The sequence below is a fragment of the Malus domestica genome, chromosome 03 (assembly GCF_042453785.1).
Source record: "Malus domestica chromosome 03, GDT2T_hap1".
NCBI classification, from domain to species: Eukaryota; Viridiplantae; Streptophyta; class Magnoliopsida; order Rosales; family Rosaceae; genus Malus; species Malus domestica.
In genome coordinates this window covers 23408476-23422004 of record NC_091663.1, presented here as the reverse complement: position 1 = coordinate 23422004, position 13529 = coordinate 23408476, and the positions used below count along the sequence as shown (strand labels likewise).

Here is a 13529-nt window from a genome sequence, read left to right as displayed (position 1 = left end):
TGTAACAAAATCCCTCAAAGAGTTGTGTTTGAAACATATTTCTTGAAGAAAGAGTGTCCAATTTCAACTCTTTGACTACTTGACATTCCTGCAGAAAATATATGCATGCAAAATGTAGGGACCCATTGCTTACGGAGTTTGTGCATTGGTGGCAGCCATTCATGATTCTCCAATGCGCTATGTTGCATTAATGCATGCTTCCAACTTTCTTCATATTCTTCTATAGTTTTGGAACCATATACACTAGCGCTAAATTGTGGCATATAAACTGAAAGCATTAGGCCAAGCTTTTGTGGAAACTTATCCATTATATGCCAAATACAATATCGGTGGAATGCAAGAGGAAAAACTTGAGCAATGGCCTTTGATATTGCTTGATCTTGATCTGTAATTATCAATTGAGGTGGACCGCTAGGCATAGCTTTCAGCCATTACTCAAATGACCAAATAAATGACTCAATTTTCTCATCACTTTAAAACCTACATCCAAATACAATTGTGTGATTGTGATGGTTCACCCCTACGAATGGAGCAAAGATCATACTATACTTATTTGTGTTGTAAGTCATATCAAAAGTAACTACATCACCAAAAAAGAAGTACGCTTTTCTTGCTGTGGAATCGACCCAAAAACAATGGCTCAACCTATTTTCCTCATCTCTATCAACTTCAAAATAAAAAGATGGGCTTTTTCCTTTTCTGAATGAAAATATTCATGAAACATGTCAGCATCATGTCCCTTGATTTCTTTCTGCAAATCTCTTTCAACGTTTCTCAAATCTTTGTCAATACATCCAACATTTGCAATTCCACCTACCTCATTTTCCACTATTCTGAATTGTTGACTTGTAGGTACATTTGCACTACTTAGTGTTTCCATGTAAAGCTTCTTTGCTTTCGAAACTTTTCGTTGTGAAGGTAGTAGGTGTACCTTTGTAGGTGTTGAAAATACATGATTATGACACTCTTCAAAGTTACAAATAAACCACTTCTTTTTTTACTTGTCATGAGAAATGCTTAACTTTGCCTTACAATCCACACGTGTTGATCCAACATTCCTTTCTTCCTTGGTTGATGTATTCTTCTTTGTTTTCTGATAAGTCTCATCCGGTTCACCTTCCTTTGAGCAAACAAATTGTTTCCAGGTGATTTCATTTGTTCCTTTTTTCTTCTTACTTGCACCCATTTTGACACTAAATCCAACTTCTCGAGCATATTGATTGTAAAAATTATATGCTTCTGTTATTGATCCAAATTCTTGGCCAACTATGGGATTACGTTCACCTGCAACTTGTTTGAGGTGAGGTTCATGGGAAGATTGTTCTTCCGTCATAAAGCAATCTGCAATTACAATTAAAAGTGAAGAAAAAAAATGGGGCTAAAGGTTGAATCACCACCACAAAGGCAAATGCAATATAATCAATTTTCTCACGCACTAAACAATGAAAGGGCATGAGCTAAGTGGTAGAGAGGGAGGATGAGCGTGAACCCTATTTCTCTTTTCAAAATTTTCTCACAAACCAAACGAAAACCAAAATTAAAAGATACCACAGAAGTTTGGAGAGAAAAAATTGAGCAGTGAAATGGAAAGGAAAATTACCTTGGAGGTGATCCAAGGCGAAGATCTCGAACTCTTCAAACTGCAGCAGTCGTTAGTTCTTGAGTGTGAAACCTATTTTTAATTTTGACGTGTTTTGATTTTGTTTAGGTGTAAAAGGATTATATAAACTCATTAATTTTTGTACCGTTAGATTAATCCTATGTTAGATTAATCCTATGACTCTAATAAAAGAGGTCCTCACATGTCCCTAAAAAAAGGACCTTAGGAGAGCATTCCTGGCTTGCCGCTAGTGTTGTGCTTCTGAAATTAAATGTGCTTGTTTCCCATCTCTCTCCCCTGTTTAGTTGTATCAATTTGTTCTTGTCGGGTTTTTAAAATAAAGATTTGCATTAAATATGATCCCCTGCACCACGCAGCTTCTACACCGAAGTTACTTAGAGCTTGTTTGGTATCTTACTTGAGTTCAACTTTTTAAACTCAAAAAACACTTTTTGAGTTTTAGACTTTGAATTCTTGTTTGGTAGAACTATTTTTAAAATTGGATTCAAAACTAACTTAAAAACATATGTTATTTCTTAAAAACACTAAAAGTGAGTTTTCTCCTCAACATCTTCTTTTACTCCTTCATAACCCTCTATTTTTTCTCTCTCAACCCTCTCTTTCTTCTCACCCCACGTCATACCTTGTCTTCTCTCTCTCTTCAGTCTTTGTCTTGTCTCTCTCATTGCACTCTCTTTCTTCTCACTCCTCACCTTCTCACCGTAATTTTTTGCTCTCCCTATCCTCCTCGTCCTCTCCCTGTCTTTCTCTCTCCTCGCCAACTATTTCCTCTCTCCTTTCTCTTTTCCAATTCTTTCTCTCCTCCAATTTTTGTTCAAGGAAGTTTGAATTCAAACTAAAAAAATTATTCTTCAAAAAAAAAAAAACTAAAAAAATTATTTTTTAAAATTCAAACAAACAAATTTTTAAGATTTTGAGACTTAAAAGAATACTGTTTTTATTAAGTGATGTTATTTGAAAATTATTTTTAGAAACAACCAAAGTTTTTAAGTAGGATACCAAACAGGTCCTTAGATTCTTACTTTAAAATGCAGAAAACATAGAAAATATTGTAATAAGAATTCTTTGCAAACTAAAACATTTAGAAGAATCGGCCCTACATTTGATTTCGGCCAAGCTCAACAGACAGTACGAATACATATAAAAGGGTAGCAGCCATCTCGGTTTTCGATTTCCCTTAGAACTCAATGATTCAAAGTTTAATGACAAACATGGTGCTTCTTGGACATTGGAAAAGCATACGATTATGATTACCGCAGAAGAAGCTCTTTTCTAATATCATGCCAGACACTGCAAATCTTATAAGATTGTTGAAGGTTGCACCGAGAAGAAATGAAATGCCTGAGTTTACCTGATAAATTCAATCAAAGACAATACATTAATTTACAAAGGCAATTGTGAAACGTGAACCCGTCCATTGCAAAACGTGGAAACATAGTAAGCTAAAAAAGAGCACACATGATTTAATGGTATCGTATGGTTCGTACAGTATTTACCGTCATGTCCAACTATAAATATCACTTTATTATATAAAAATAAAAATAAGTCATGAAATATAGCAAAGGTAGACATTAAAATATTCTTCGAAAACTACAAAATTAAAAAATTGAATATAATGGAGGCTTTGCCACTTGCCACTTGCCACTTGCCACTTGCCACCATCAAACGAAAAGTAGTTTTGTGGCTTACAAATAGTTTACTGTTAAGGAACGGTGCGATCCAGATTTTGATTAAAAAGGTTGTGTGAAAGTGAATTAAAATTTGAAGGGGTTTTAGTGTAATGTCTTAAATGTAATGGAGTTTTGTGAAAATTCAATAAATCTCATGTTAGTATAATTAACCCTCAGTAGTTCTCATACTTTGATTTGGTTTCCACATCTTCCACTATATGATACATCAACTGCATATTACAATTTACAAAAGGCATTATTATTTCCACTCCTTGTTTACCATTCTACCGATTTTTGCAAGCGATTTAATAATAACAAAAGAAAATTCTGTTTACAATTCCTATATTTGGTCTCCCCCTATAGAAGAATAAATTTTTCCATGTGATTGTAACACACATCTCAGCATGATAAATGGTGTTGCTCACCAATAATCTATGGACACTTGTATTCTTATAGCATAATAATTTAATACATTTAAGTTTTCTTAAAAAAATCAAAATAAACAAGACTTGCACTGTTCCCAAGACTTGCTTTCTAGTCTCAGTCTCCCAAAACGCTCTCATCTCCTCCCGACTCTTCTCCTCCCCCCATTGTTACCGGAAAAAGCCAAGGCCTTAGGCATGGGATTGGAAACCTTTGTGAAAAATGGTGTCTTGGTGAAATCACAGGCGACTATGGAGGTGGGTGGTTTAAGATTTTGCCATCACCGACCTCCGTTTAAGATTTTTCCAGTAACAATGAGGGGAGGATAAGAGTCGGGAGGAGATGGGGGCGTTTTGGGAGACTGGGACTAGAAAGCAAGTTTTGGGAACAGTGCATGTCTTGTTTATTTTAATTTTTTTAATAAAAATTGAAATGTAATAAATTGTTATGCTATAAGAATACAAGTATCCATAGGTTATTGATGAGGAACACCACCTATCATGTTGAGGTGTGTGTTCCAATCACACGGAAAAATTTCTCCTATAGAAGATCTAAAATTAAAAAATGAAAAGAAAACAAGGGGAAGGAGGTTAGGTTTGGAACCATTTGAGTCACTTAAAAAAATAAAAAAATAAAAAAAAATAAAAATTCAAGGGCTTATTGTGGTCCTTCCTACACAGAATCACTCGCAAAACACAAAAACCCTTGTTTTGCATATGATTTTTCATCTTCTCTTGTCTCACACAGGGAACCCTCTCTACCTTAACCCTCTCCTCTACCGCCCAGCGACACCTGCTACTCTTTTTGACTGATGGTAACTCTCTCTCTCTCTCTATACCACATTGCCCGTTTGGTCTCTTGTAGCTTAACCTCGATGCATTTTTGTGGCGTGTTTGTTAGCTTAACTAGTGTTTGGGAAGCTGGAAACAAACTGACTTGAACTTTCACAATTTGGATTTCGTAATGTGTTATGCCTGTTCGAGCTGATTACCCTTTGAGATTTCCTTGGTGGGGTTTTGCCATTGTTTTGAGTGTGACATTTCCCCCCCAAATTACTTTAGGTTACTCACTTTCTTTCTGTCTTGCACGTCGATTTGTCAAATCGGTTGGAATAGTTCTGGATATATATTTCAATTTGTTAAAATATCGTTCGGAAAATTAAGGGTGATGTAAATTTTGTTTTTCATTAATATCTTTTATTTCTTGTGTTTTGTTTAAGTTGGTTATGTTCTTCCAAGTCGATTCTCAGTTTTGTTGTTTGCTACCCACTCAAAGTGTGTGGGGTGCCCTACTAACCTGAGTAGCTAAGGCGTGCTTAATGTGACCTCACACACCAATGGTGGTGAACAGAGTTCAAACACCAATATCCTCTTAGCTTAGGCTCCATCACCAATCAGTCATTTTAATGCCCTGCTTGGCTACAAGCCCACTCTTCTAGGCTCGGCTAAGTTGATGCTGCTCTTAATTTCATGTGCTGCTACCTATTTCTTTTTAATTTTTTAATTTTCAGTGCTTATGTTAATTTTAAGAATTCTATTAGTTTGGATTGTTTCTTTCGTGCGTTTCCACTGACTGAATTGTGTTGCCCTTGTACATTTCATGTTGTGTGCTTCTATGCTGCTGTTGATGTAATCTTCTGTTAATTGTATTTTTGATTTCGTATGCCTCTATTAATTACATTTTCTGTTTCATCTTTAATGTTCCGATCACTATTTTTGGTTTACACTTTTACTTTATTTCATATGTTGTTAATTGTAATTTTTTTTAATCAAGTTTTGTTTTGAACTGTTAAATTAATTGTGTTGTTCATTGAAATTTTATGGTTGCAGACTTGCCGGTGGAGTTAGTATAAGGCTCTTGAACTAGGGAGGTTTACTTGCAGTTTCTGGCTACTAGTAAGTTTTACTCTCTTCCACTTTTGATTACAATGTGTGAGAGTTCAATTTTGGATCATAATCCTGTGGAAACTCTGATATTTGTCCAAGTGGAACCACATCGATTTCACTTCCTCCATCTGCAATGGGGGTGATTAGAATTTAGAAGCATACCTAACGACTATGCATGTAAGCATGGTTACTATACAGTGTTCTAGTAAATGGAGCTGGTAATTTGTTTGTGGAGGGTTTTGGGGTGGGGGTGTGTGGATTGTCAAGGGGTGGGAGGATGAAGCCTCTAAAGTGTGCTAAAGATGGAAACTTGGACTGATGGACTACAAATTTTACTTGAGAAATTTTTGTTTTCTGTCGACTAGCCGGGATATAGCTTGAATTAGTTAACTTGTAGTCCGGGAGAAAAGGCGAAAAACAGAAGATATAACTAGTAATGCTAGTAACGTCATCATTGCAGGGTCTAGTGAAGAAGTGTGTATAATAGAGGAAGAAGGTTTTTTAGACGTTTTCTAGTGTGCTCTGTCTTAAGTTTGATCCGCCATATTGCAGATCAAATCGTTTAGATGGGAAATGATTAGAGTGCGTAAAACTGTGAATGAGTCTGCAAGACTGCAAATGATATTCAATCATATGAAGAGGAAGTTGAGGGACTGAAATGCGCATGTGTTAGCAAGGCGTTACGCCTAACTTCTTGTGATTTGTTAGCTTAATTGGAACTTAGGGTAGATATGCGTGACAATTGCATGATTATTCAATGAGATATGCGGTATCCTTCTCATAAGGCTACCAAATTTTAAAGCGTTTCAAAACTCAAAAAGTTGTTAAGTGGTTGGAAGAGAATGCACATTTTCTGAAACTTGTAAACAAGATCATGCACTAGTTTTTCGTTTGTGTTTTGTTCTTGTAAAGTTTTGTAAATTTGGAGGCTACTGACCGTCTTGTGATTTGCTATTGTGTTTTACTGTTTTGTCGAAATCAGCCTGCCAATTTATGCTCATTTTGCTGTTATGTTTTATTTTTGATTAATCCAGTCTTGTTGAAACTGGAAGACACTCGACAACCAATGACAAGGGGAAAATCGTTCACGTTGGATCAAGATGTGGCTGTTTGCAATGCTCGGTTAAGTGTCTCTCAGGATCTGCTCAATGTTGTTTCGCAACCAAATGTATTTCCTGGGATTGAATATACCAAAAATATGTTGAGATAACCGGTGATCAAAATGAGCGATCACGATGTTCCGTCCAGTCTAGGTGGAAAATAATTCTTGGAAGTTGCAATCAGTTTCATGAATGTCTTACCAAAATAGAAGAGAAACAAAGTGGATTGACGGAATCTAACAAGGTGAGAATCTGTACTTTCCTTCGCCTTTTCTTAGTAATAATTTTCCCTAAATAGCCAACTTCCTAAAATCACGTCTAGGTTCTTCAAGCAAATATATTGTTCTTGAAGCTTGAAAAGAAACGTTTTGCATTCAACCATTGCTGGGAAATTTTGCAACATAACATCAAATGGAAGAGTTTGCCACCGTCAAAGAGGTCAGATATTGATGCTATGGTTACAGATTTAAATGTGGATTTCTCACCGAAGGGGTCTGATCCTCCTATTGTGGCTGCAAACCTGAACATCACTTCCTCACCGACGAGGTCTGGTACCCGAACCATGGATACAGACCCAGATGTTGATTCCTCAGCCAAGAGGTCCGATCCTCCTACTATTGCCGCAAACTTGAACACCAATTCCTCACCGAAAAGGTCTGATCCTCATCCTATGGCTACAAACCCGAACAATGTTTCCTCATTCTCTTCCCAATCGGAGTCTGACACTCTTGTCTCACATGACACTGACAAAGGTCCATATTATACAGTTGAATTTCTTAAAAGGAAACGATCCAGAAGAAGAGCTGAAAAAGAAGCATGCAAAAGAAGCAAGGTAGTAGGAACTTTGGATTCTCGTCTATGTGACGTGATGGAGAAGCTTACCAAACAATTGGCCGAAACAGATAACAGAAAGGCGAAAATTGCAGAAAGAAAGGTAAAGGTGATGGAGGAAGCGAATGAAAGGAAGCAAAGAGAGCATGATGACCGAACTATGAGTATAGACACCACCAACATGGAGCCACGCACAAGGGCTTACTACGAGCAGCGAAAGAATGATGTTTATTTCAAAACTATGGCACACATTAAAGACCCCTCCAATATGGATCTTCACACGATAGCTCACTAGGATCACAGCAATATTTATGCGAAAATGATGGCACACGATTCATAATATGAACATTGTTCTTATGAATCATGTTCTCCGCGACGATGTAGCTTGAATTATGAAAGAATTACGTTAGACTGCTGAGTATTTTTGTCTTACAAGTGTTGATAAGTTTACTCTTTTCTTCGCTTGCCAACTGATTCAGCAACATCATTTCCTGAGAACAGAGCATCACTGGTGGAGGGGGCCTAGGCATATCTCCTCCATTCGGCAGCCTTTCGAGGTTGAACCCCTGCCATCTCTTGCGTCACGGTGAGATCTTTATCCTCTTGGTGTTTGTCTGTCTTGATTCCTTGTCATTCCGACAAATCGATGACGCTTCCACCTTAGATCTCACCAGCATTTGAGGCTCTCGAGTCATGAGTAGTTTCCATCTAAGTGCTTGTGGGATCTAAATTAAAAAGTGAAAAGGATACCTTGTTGAAGTGGAAGTGGAACACATATTTTCAGTATGAGGCTCACTTATTTATTTTAATTATTCAGATACAACAATATATCTATACTAATGGATGGGAGAAATAAATTCGCATCGAACTTGTCATTCACAAAATTCAAATATAAGATTTCTCACCTTTTATTTTCCTTTTGTGTTAGTAAACGAATGAAACGTCATAAATAAGTGTTTCCGTTCCTTACAAGTAATGCCATAAATTTTTTCTTCAAAATACTTCGTAAATATGGTTTAGTTCTGGACACTGCCCGTTTAATGGGCCGGATGAGACAAGCTATTATCAGTTAAAATGGACTCAAATCCCAACCGTTGTTTGATGCAAACACCACAACTTTCATGGAACGAGTACACCATAGCAATGGCCTCCCGTGCCAATGATGCAACAATGCAGCGTACCCGTGCCAATGTAAGTCCATCTCCAATTGATGTCGAGCTAGATGAAGTTGTAAGAGACTCCTTTGGCTACCATGGACTTGCAATAAATAATTCGGCTATATCAGTAGGTTATAGTGAGGTTAACAGTTAGCTGGTCTATGTGCATTCACAAACAACAATTTGGTGTAGTGAAATTTGGTCTAACACTAATGAAAGTAATGTTCAACAATCATCCACATCCGACAAGACTTCAACTCGAATTGATCAAAAGCTGATAGATCGACTTACATGACCCGCACAAATCTTCGATTAGACACCAACACATCTGTCATAACCACTCAAAACCCGTCTAATTATTCAAAGCTCATCCTCCATCCTCAAGTACTCTCCAATATCAGTCTGGTGAAGCACCACAATTCCATTGGGGTCCAACTTCCTACAATCTTGAGTAGACTTGGCAGCAATCCCAAAACCCAAAGGCACATCTGACATTGAAAATACAACCACCCCATCACCCGGCACAATATTCTCTGTAATCCTCCCCAAACCACCTTTCAAAACATGGTTTCCATACAAGAACGACATCTCGGAGGTAGGTTTGAGCCAGACCTTGTGTTTAGCATTTGATGCCAATAAGCTCAGACACTGAACGGTTAAATGGAACTTACCACCATGAGTGAACCTACCAATACAGGTGCCAAGAGAGACTAACTGGGTCCGAGCTATATTTGTAGCACGCTTTACTAGTGATTCGCTAACATAGTAAACTTTGTTCTTGTGGAGGCGAAAGCAGTAACGACCTGGACCCGGGTCTGGGCCTTCATGAGAAGGATTCTCGACAATGTTCTTGAGGTTGTTGCCTGTAAACTTGAACAGCTTTTCAAACACTGTCGTGGTCTCAGTCTCGTCTAAAGGTCTCATCTTTGTCCGTGTTAAGTCTTCTAAGGTTCTATACTGTTGATAATTCCTAAACACAGCACCATTCATTAATATTTAAACACTTTTCAAGAGGCACACAACCACTGGAGCATGGCTTCCCAAAACGATCACAGAATATTTCAGGCAATCATCTTCATATTTATTTGGCAGAAACATAATTACTCATGAATTGTATGCTTGATATATTCTTCGACAAAAATTATACAAACAGTTGAGTTACATAAGTAAAACAATTCAAAAGGCACAAAAACATGAACAGCTCTAGAACCACCATCTAAACACAAAACAAACCACAAAATGCCATAGTAAAGTCCATACGAACTTAGTTTCATAAGGCAACATAACCATCTGAAGCTGCGACGAAACCATTTGCAAAAAATATTTGATGAGTTTCTAAATACAGAGGTATTCAATAAAAAAAAAAAAATACTTGTGTTAATTCAAGAAAGGGGAAATAGGGGAGTTTCGAAACAAAGGTTGCCAATTTTCCGCTGTCTAATGTTTTAACAAGTTGAACTTTTATTCTCAGAAAAGAAACGTCAGACCACAAAACTATGAGTTAGTTGTAATGGCGATAGAGCAAGGAAAACATAACTAAATTCTAAGTCCAAGTTCTAGGAAAATCTATACAATAAGGGTTGAGCACTGAAATCCAAAGGCTCTGATACCTTGTTAGACGTACATCCACTAAAACCCAAGAAGCTCAAGTTGTCTGACCAACAATGTATATGAAGCAAAAAACCGAAAGAGATTGAACCAATGGCTTAAGTACTATTTAGCAATAACATCGGCAGTGAAGTGAAACTTTACAACAACCATAACTAACGCCGAAAACCGTCAGGGACTGCCCCAAAATGCAAATGGAAACAAACCCAGTTGCAGAACAAATCAGAAACACAAATAAAAGCAATTCAAATGCTCAAACAGAAATCAGAAATTCAAACAGCAAGCCATTACTCACAGATGACAGAAACGTAGGCAGACGAATAATTTCAAAAACCAAGTTAATGAATTAATCCTATATAGTAAACCAAGAAACAGAAGCAAAAGCAAACAAAACCCAACAAGAATCAATTAACACGAAGATTAAAAGAAAATAAGCCATCGAGCTTACCTACAGGAAGAATACGGCGAAAATAAGGAGAAGCCTTTTGAGGTGAGTCTTACAGGAAAATAGGTTTGAGCGGCAGGTTGGACGGGACTAGGTTATGATCACGTGTATTAGGGTGTAACAACAATAAATCGTATGCAAAATACATATGGGCCACGTGGCATTCAGATTAGAATAGATGATGGGCCAAAGCCCAGATCTGAACCATTGAGTGGGGCAAAAATACGAACCCCGCTGAGAGAGGGTGTAATTTTTTTTTTAATTTATACAACGATTTTTATATGCTAAGGGGAAGAGAAAATAATTTGGTTGTAAAATTATTGTTTCCAATATTTGATCATAAAACCTCTCACTTACATGTAAATAGAAAGAGCAATAGATTGTAATATGTTTTTTTTTGCATTTTAAAGGCTTAATAATTTATTTTAAAGACTTAATTCCAACAAAAAAAAGATACATGAAGTACTTTTTGAAAAAAAAATAACATTTTAATATTCATAATGAGAGGATCAAACCTAATTAACGTATTATCTAAAACATCTTATTCCAAATGTTAAATATACCTCTTAAGACCATCTCCAATGGTTAGGTTATTTTTTTTCTTAAATTAAATTTAAAAAATAAATAAATATGTAGACTATCGTAAATTAATTTTATGAACATTTTTATCTAAAAAAATTTAAATTATGATAAATATTGAAAAATCACAAAATTTTCCACAAAGCAAGCCTTCAACTTTTACCAATTTTTCAATCCTGGGCTAACTTTCAATTCACCAACCGTTCAACTGACCATAAACACCACCACCATCCCCCCCCCCCCCCCGCCGCCGCTACCATTGCAGTTTTCTTGAAACTTTGCAATGATTTTATCCCACAAAACCTTCTTATTTTGATTTGTGTCAACTGCACCATCTTCGCTAACAGAAACCCATGCCAAGCATAGAGCAACATCTTCCTCATAGGTCCAATTACGACCTCTAATATGTTCTCTTGCCATGTTGAACAATTTGGAAATGGAAAGAAATGGTAGAAAGATAAATTGGAAGAATTGTAAGAGAAAATTGAGTTTTGTGTGGATGTTTGAACAAATACATAAGTATTTATAGAGTTTTTGGATAAATTTTGAGTTAAATAATTTTTTAAAATTATTTTAGCCGTTAGATTTAAATTTGGGCCGTTAGATCTTTTTTTTTTACCGTTAGATTTAATTATATTCGATCTCAGCCGTTGGATTCAATGTATTTTAAAATAACATATTTAAAAAAATCAAATTTGAATCTGGACCGTTGGATCAACCAACGGTCCTTGAAAACTAGTCATTCGATTCAAAATGTAGCCGTTGGAATTCAGTGGGTGGCTGACAAACCGCTAACAGCGGGGCCCACCCCTGTCGGGAACGAAACAGGCGCTCCGCGTGGGGCGCGTTGGAGCGTGAACGGGCCAAGATTGGCCCAAAGGCCAGCAAGTCCAGTCGCGCCGGGGGGGGGGGGGGACCTGGGGGGTATTTGGCCCAAAAATAACATTTGGCATTTAGCCCAAAATTTTAGCATGGATTGGATATTGTTTGGGGGCGGGGTAATTTGACTTTTAGCCCACCATTGGAGTTGGTCTAAGAGCACCAGCAGAAATTAAAACTAGGAACAAAAATTCTTCAAAGCCGTCCTTAGTCCCCCATAATTATATTAAAAAACAACGCTCCATGAAAAGGTCGATAGAGATTTATTACCAAAAGATTTGTACCATGAATTTCCAAATATGCAAAGAAGCACACAAATGCCCAGGGTGTCACAATTAACATGGAATATGGATACGAAAATGTCAAGAAATCATACTAAAATACAATTCTGCAAAATCTTTCAAAAATATAGAACCTAGAATTAACATACTAAAACAAGTTTCCGAAGGTCCTTGCACTCTACACCCGATCCAGCAATGCTGAGAATTAGTTACCATATAACCATCCAACTGAGACTCAACTCAACTAACGACTTATCCAAAATGATTTTTATCCAGAGGAAATGAACAACCCCATAACATATATGACAATCGTTTGCTTCCTCGCCAATTAGATCCTTAAGAAACTCAAATCAAATAAACTAGACCTAGGACACAAAACCATCACTTCTTCCTATGACCATTACTATATGATGCGAAATATATAAGCACACAAATTAAACCCTCTTTTTATCAATTGTAGCAAGTATGTAAGTAGGGATCGTTCTAAGCCGGTGATTAGGAAGGATTGCCAAATCACTTGAAAACTGACTCAAAACTTAAAAACAAAGTTTAAAACACTAAACTAGACTCGAAGAATGCAAAACTAAAGTTTAAAACACTAAGATAAACAAAAAGATTCAAAACAGCAACCAAAAGACTCAAAACTGCCTTAAAAACACTTTCTGGGCAGTTTTGAGCACAAACACAAATTTGGACGAAATTGGTTTACCACTTGAATCAAAACACTTAAAAATACAAACTAAAGTGATTACTAACTAATCTAACACTTTGAAATAAATGGGAGATTGGTTCTTGACGAAATTTAAAACTAAACAAAAACTTTAAGAACTAGCAGATTGTAAAACGAGATTGATTAAATTGAATGGATGAGAAGCTAGCTACGGGGTTCTTCTCCACACATATTATACTTGCATACAAAATGATTTCCAATTGCTCTTCGACACACCATGAATTCCCAACACCCCAGATTAACTGTGAATTGCACTAATTAACCCTCAGATTTCCCTAAAGTTATTGAATTGGATGAATTGCATACGACAACCCAAACA

The 13529-nt window shown here is 36.7% G+C and overlaps 2 protein-coding genes across 2 annotated transcripts; one reads left to right on the top strand and one right to left on the bottom strand.

Annotated features, from left to right (window-relative positions):
• The first annotated feature begins 6786 nt into the window (after positions 1 to 6786).
• Positions 6787 to 7952, top strand: LOC139194482 (uncharacterized). The gene is made up of 2 exons (XM_070819178.1): positions 6787 to 6944; positions 7023 to 7952. Exon 2 carries the CDS (start codon positions 7155 to 7157, stop codon positions 7824 to 7826), a length of 672 nt encoding a protein of 223 aa, XP_070675279.1. The 5' UTR covers positions 6787 to 6944; positions 7023 to 7154; the 3' UTR covers positions 7827 to 7952.
• Positions 7953 to 8870: 918 nt separating this feature from the next.
• On the bottom strand, positions 8871 to 10846 carry LOC103427371 (uncharacterized). The gene is made up of 2 exons (XM_008365430.4): positions 10745 to 10846; positions 8871 to 9658 (listed from the first exon to the last, which is right to left on the bottom strand). Exon 2 carries the CDS (start codon positions 9610 to 9612, stop codon positions 9049 to 9051), a length of 564 nt encoding a protein of 187 aa, XP_008363652.1. The 5' UTR covers positions 9613 to 9658; positions 10745 to 10846; the 3' UTR covers positions 8871 to 9048.
• Between the last annotated feature and the right edge of the window lie 2683 nt (positions 10847 to 13529).

What these genes read in the sequence shown, in the direction of transcription:
- LOC139194482 (XM_070819178.1), top strand. Translation starts at nt 7,155, where the DNA reads ATGGTTACAGATTTAAATGTGGATTTCTCACCGAAGGGGTCTGATCCT.
- LOC103427371 (XM_008365430.4), bottom strand. Translation starts at nt 9,612, where the DNA reads ATGAGACCTTTAGACGAGACTGAGACCACGACAGTGTTTGAAAAGCTG.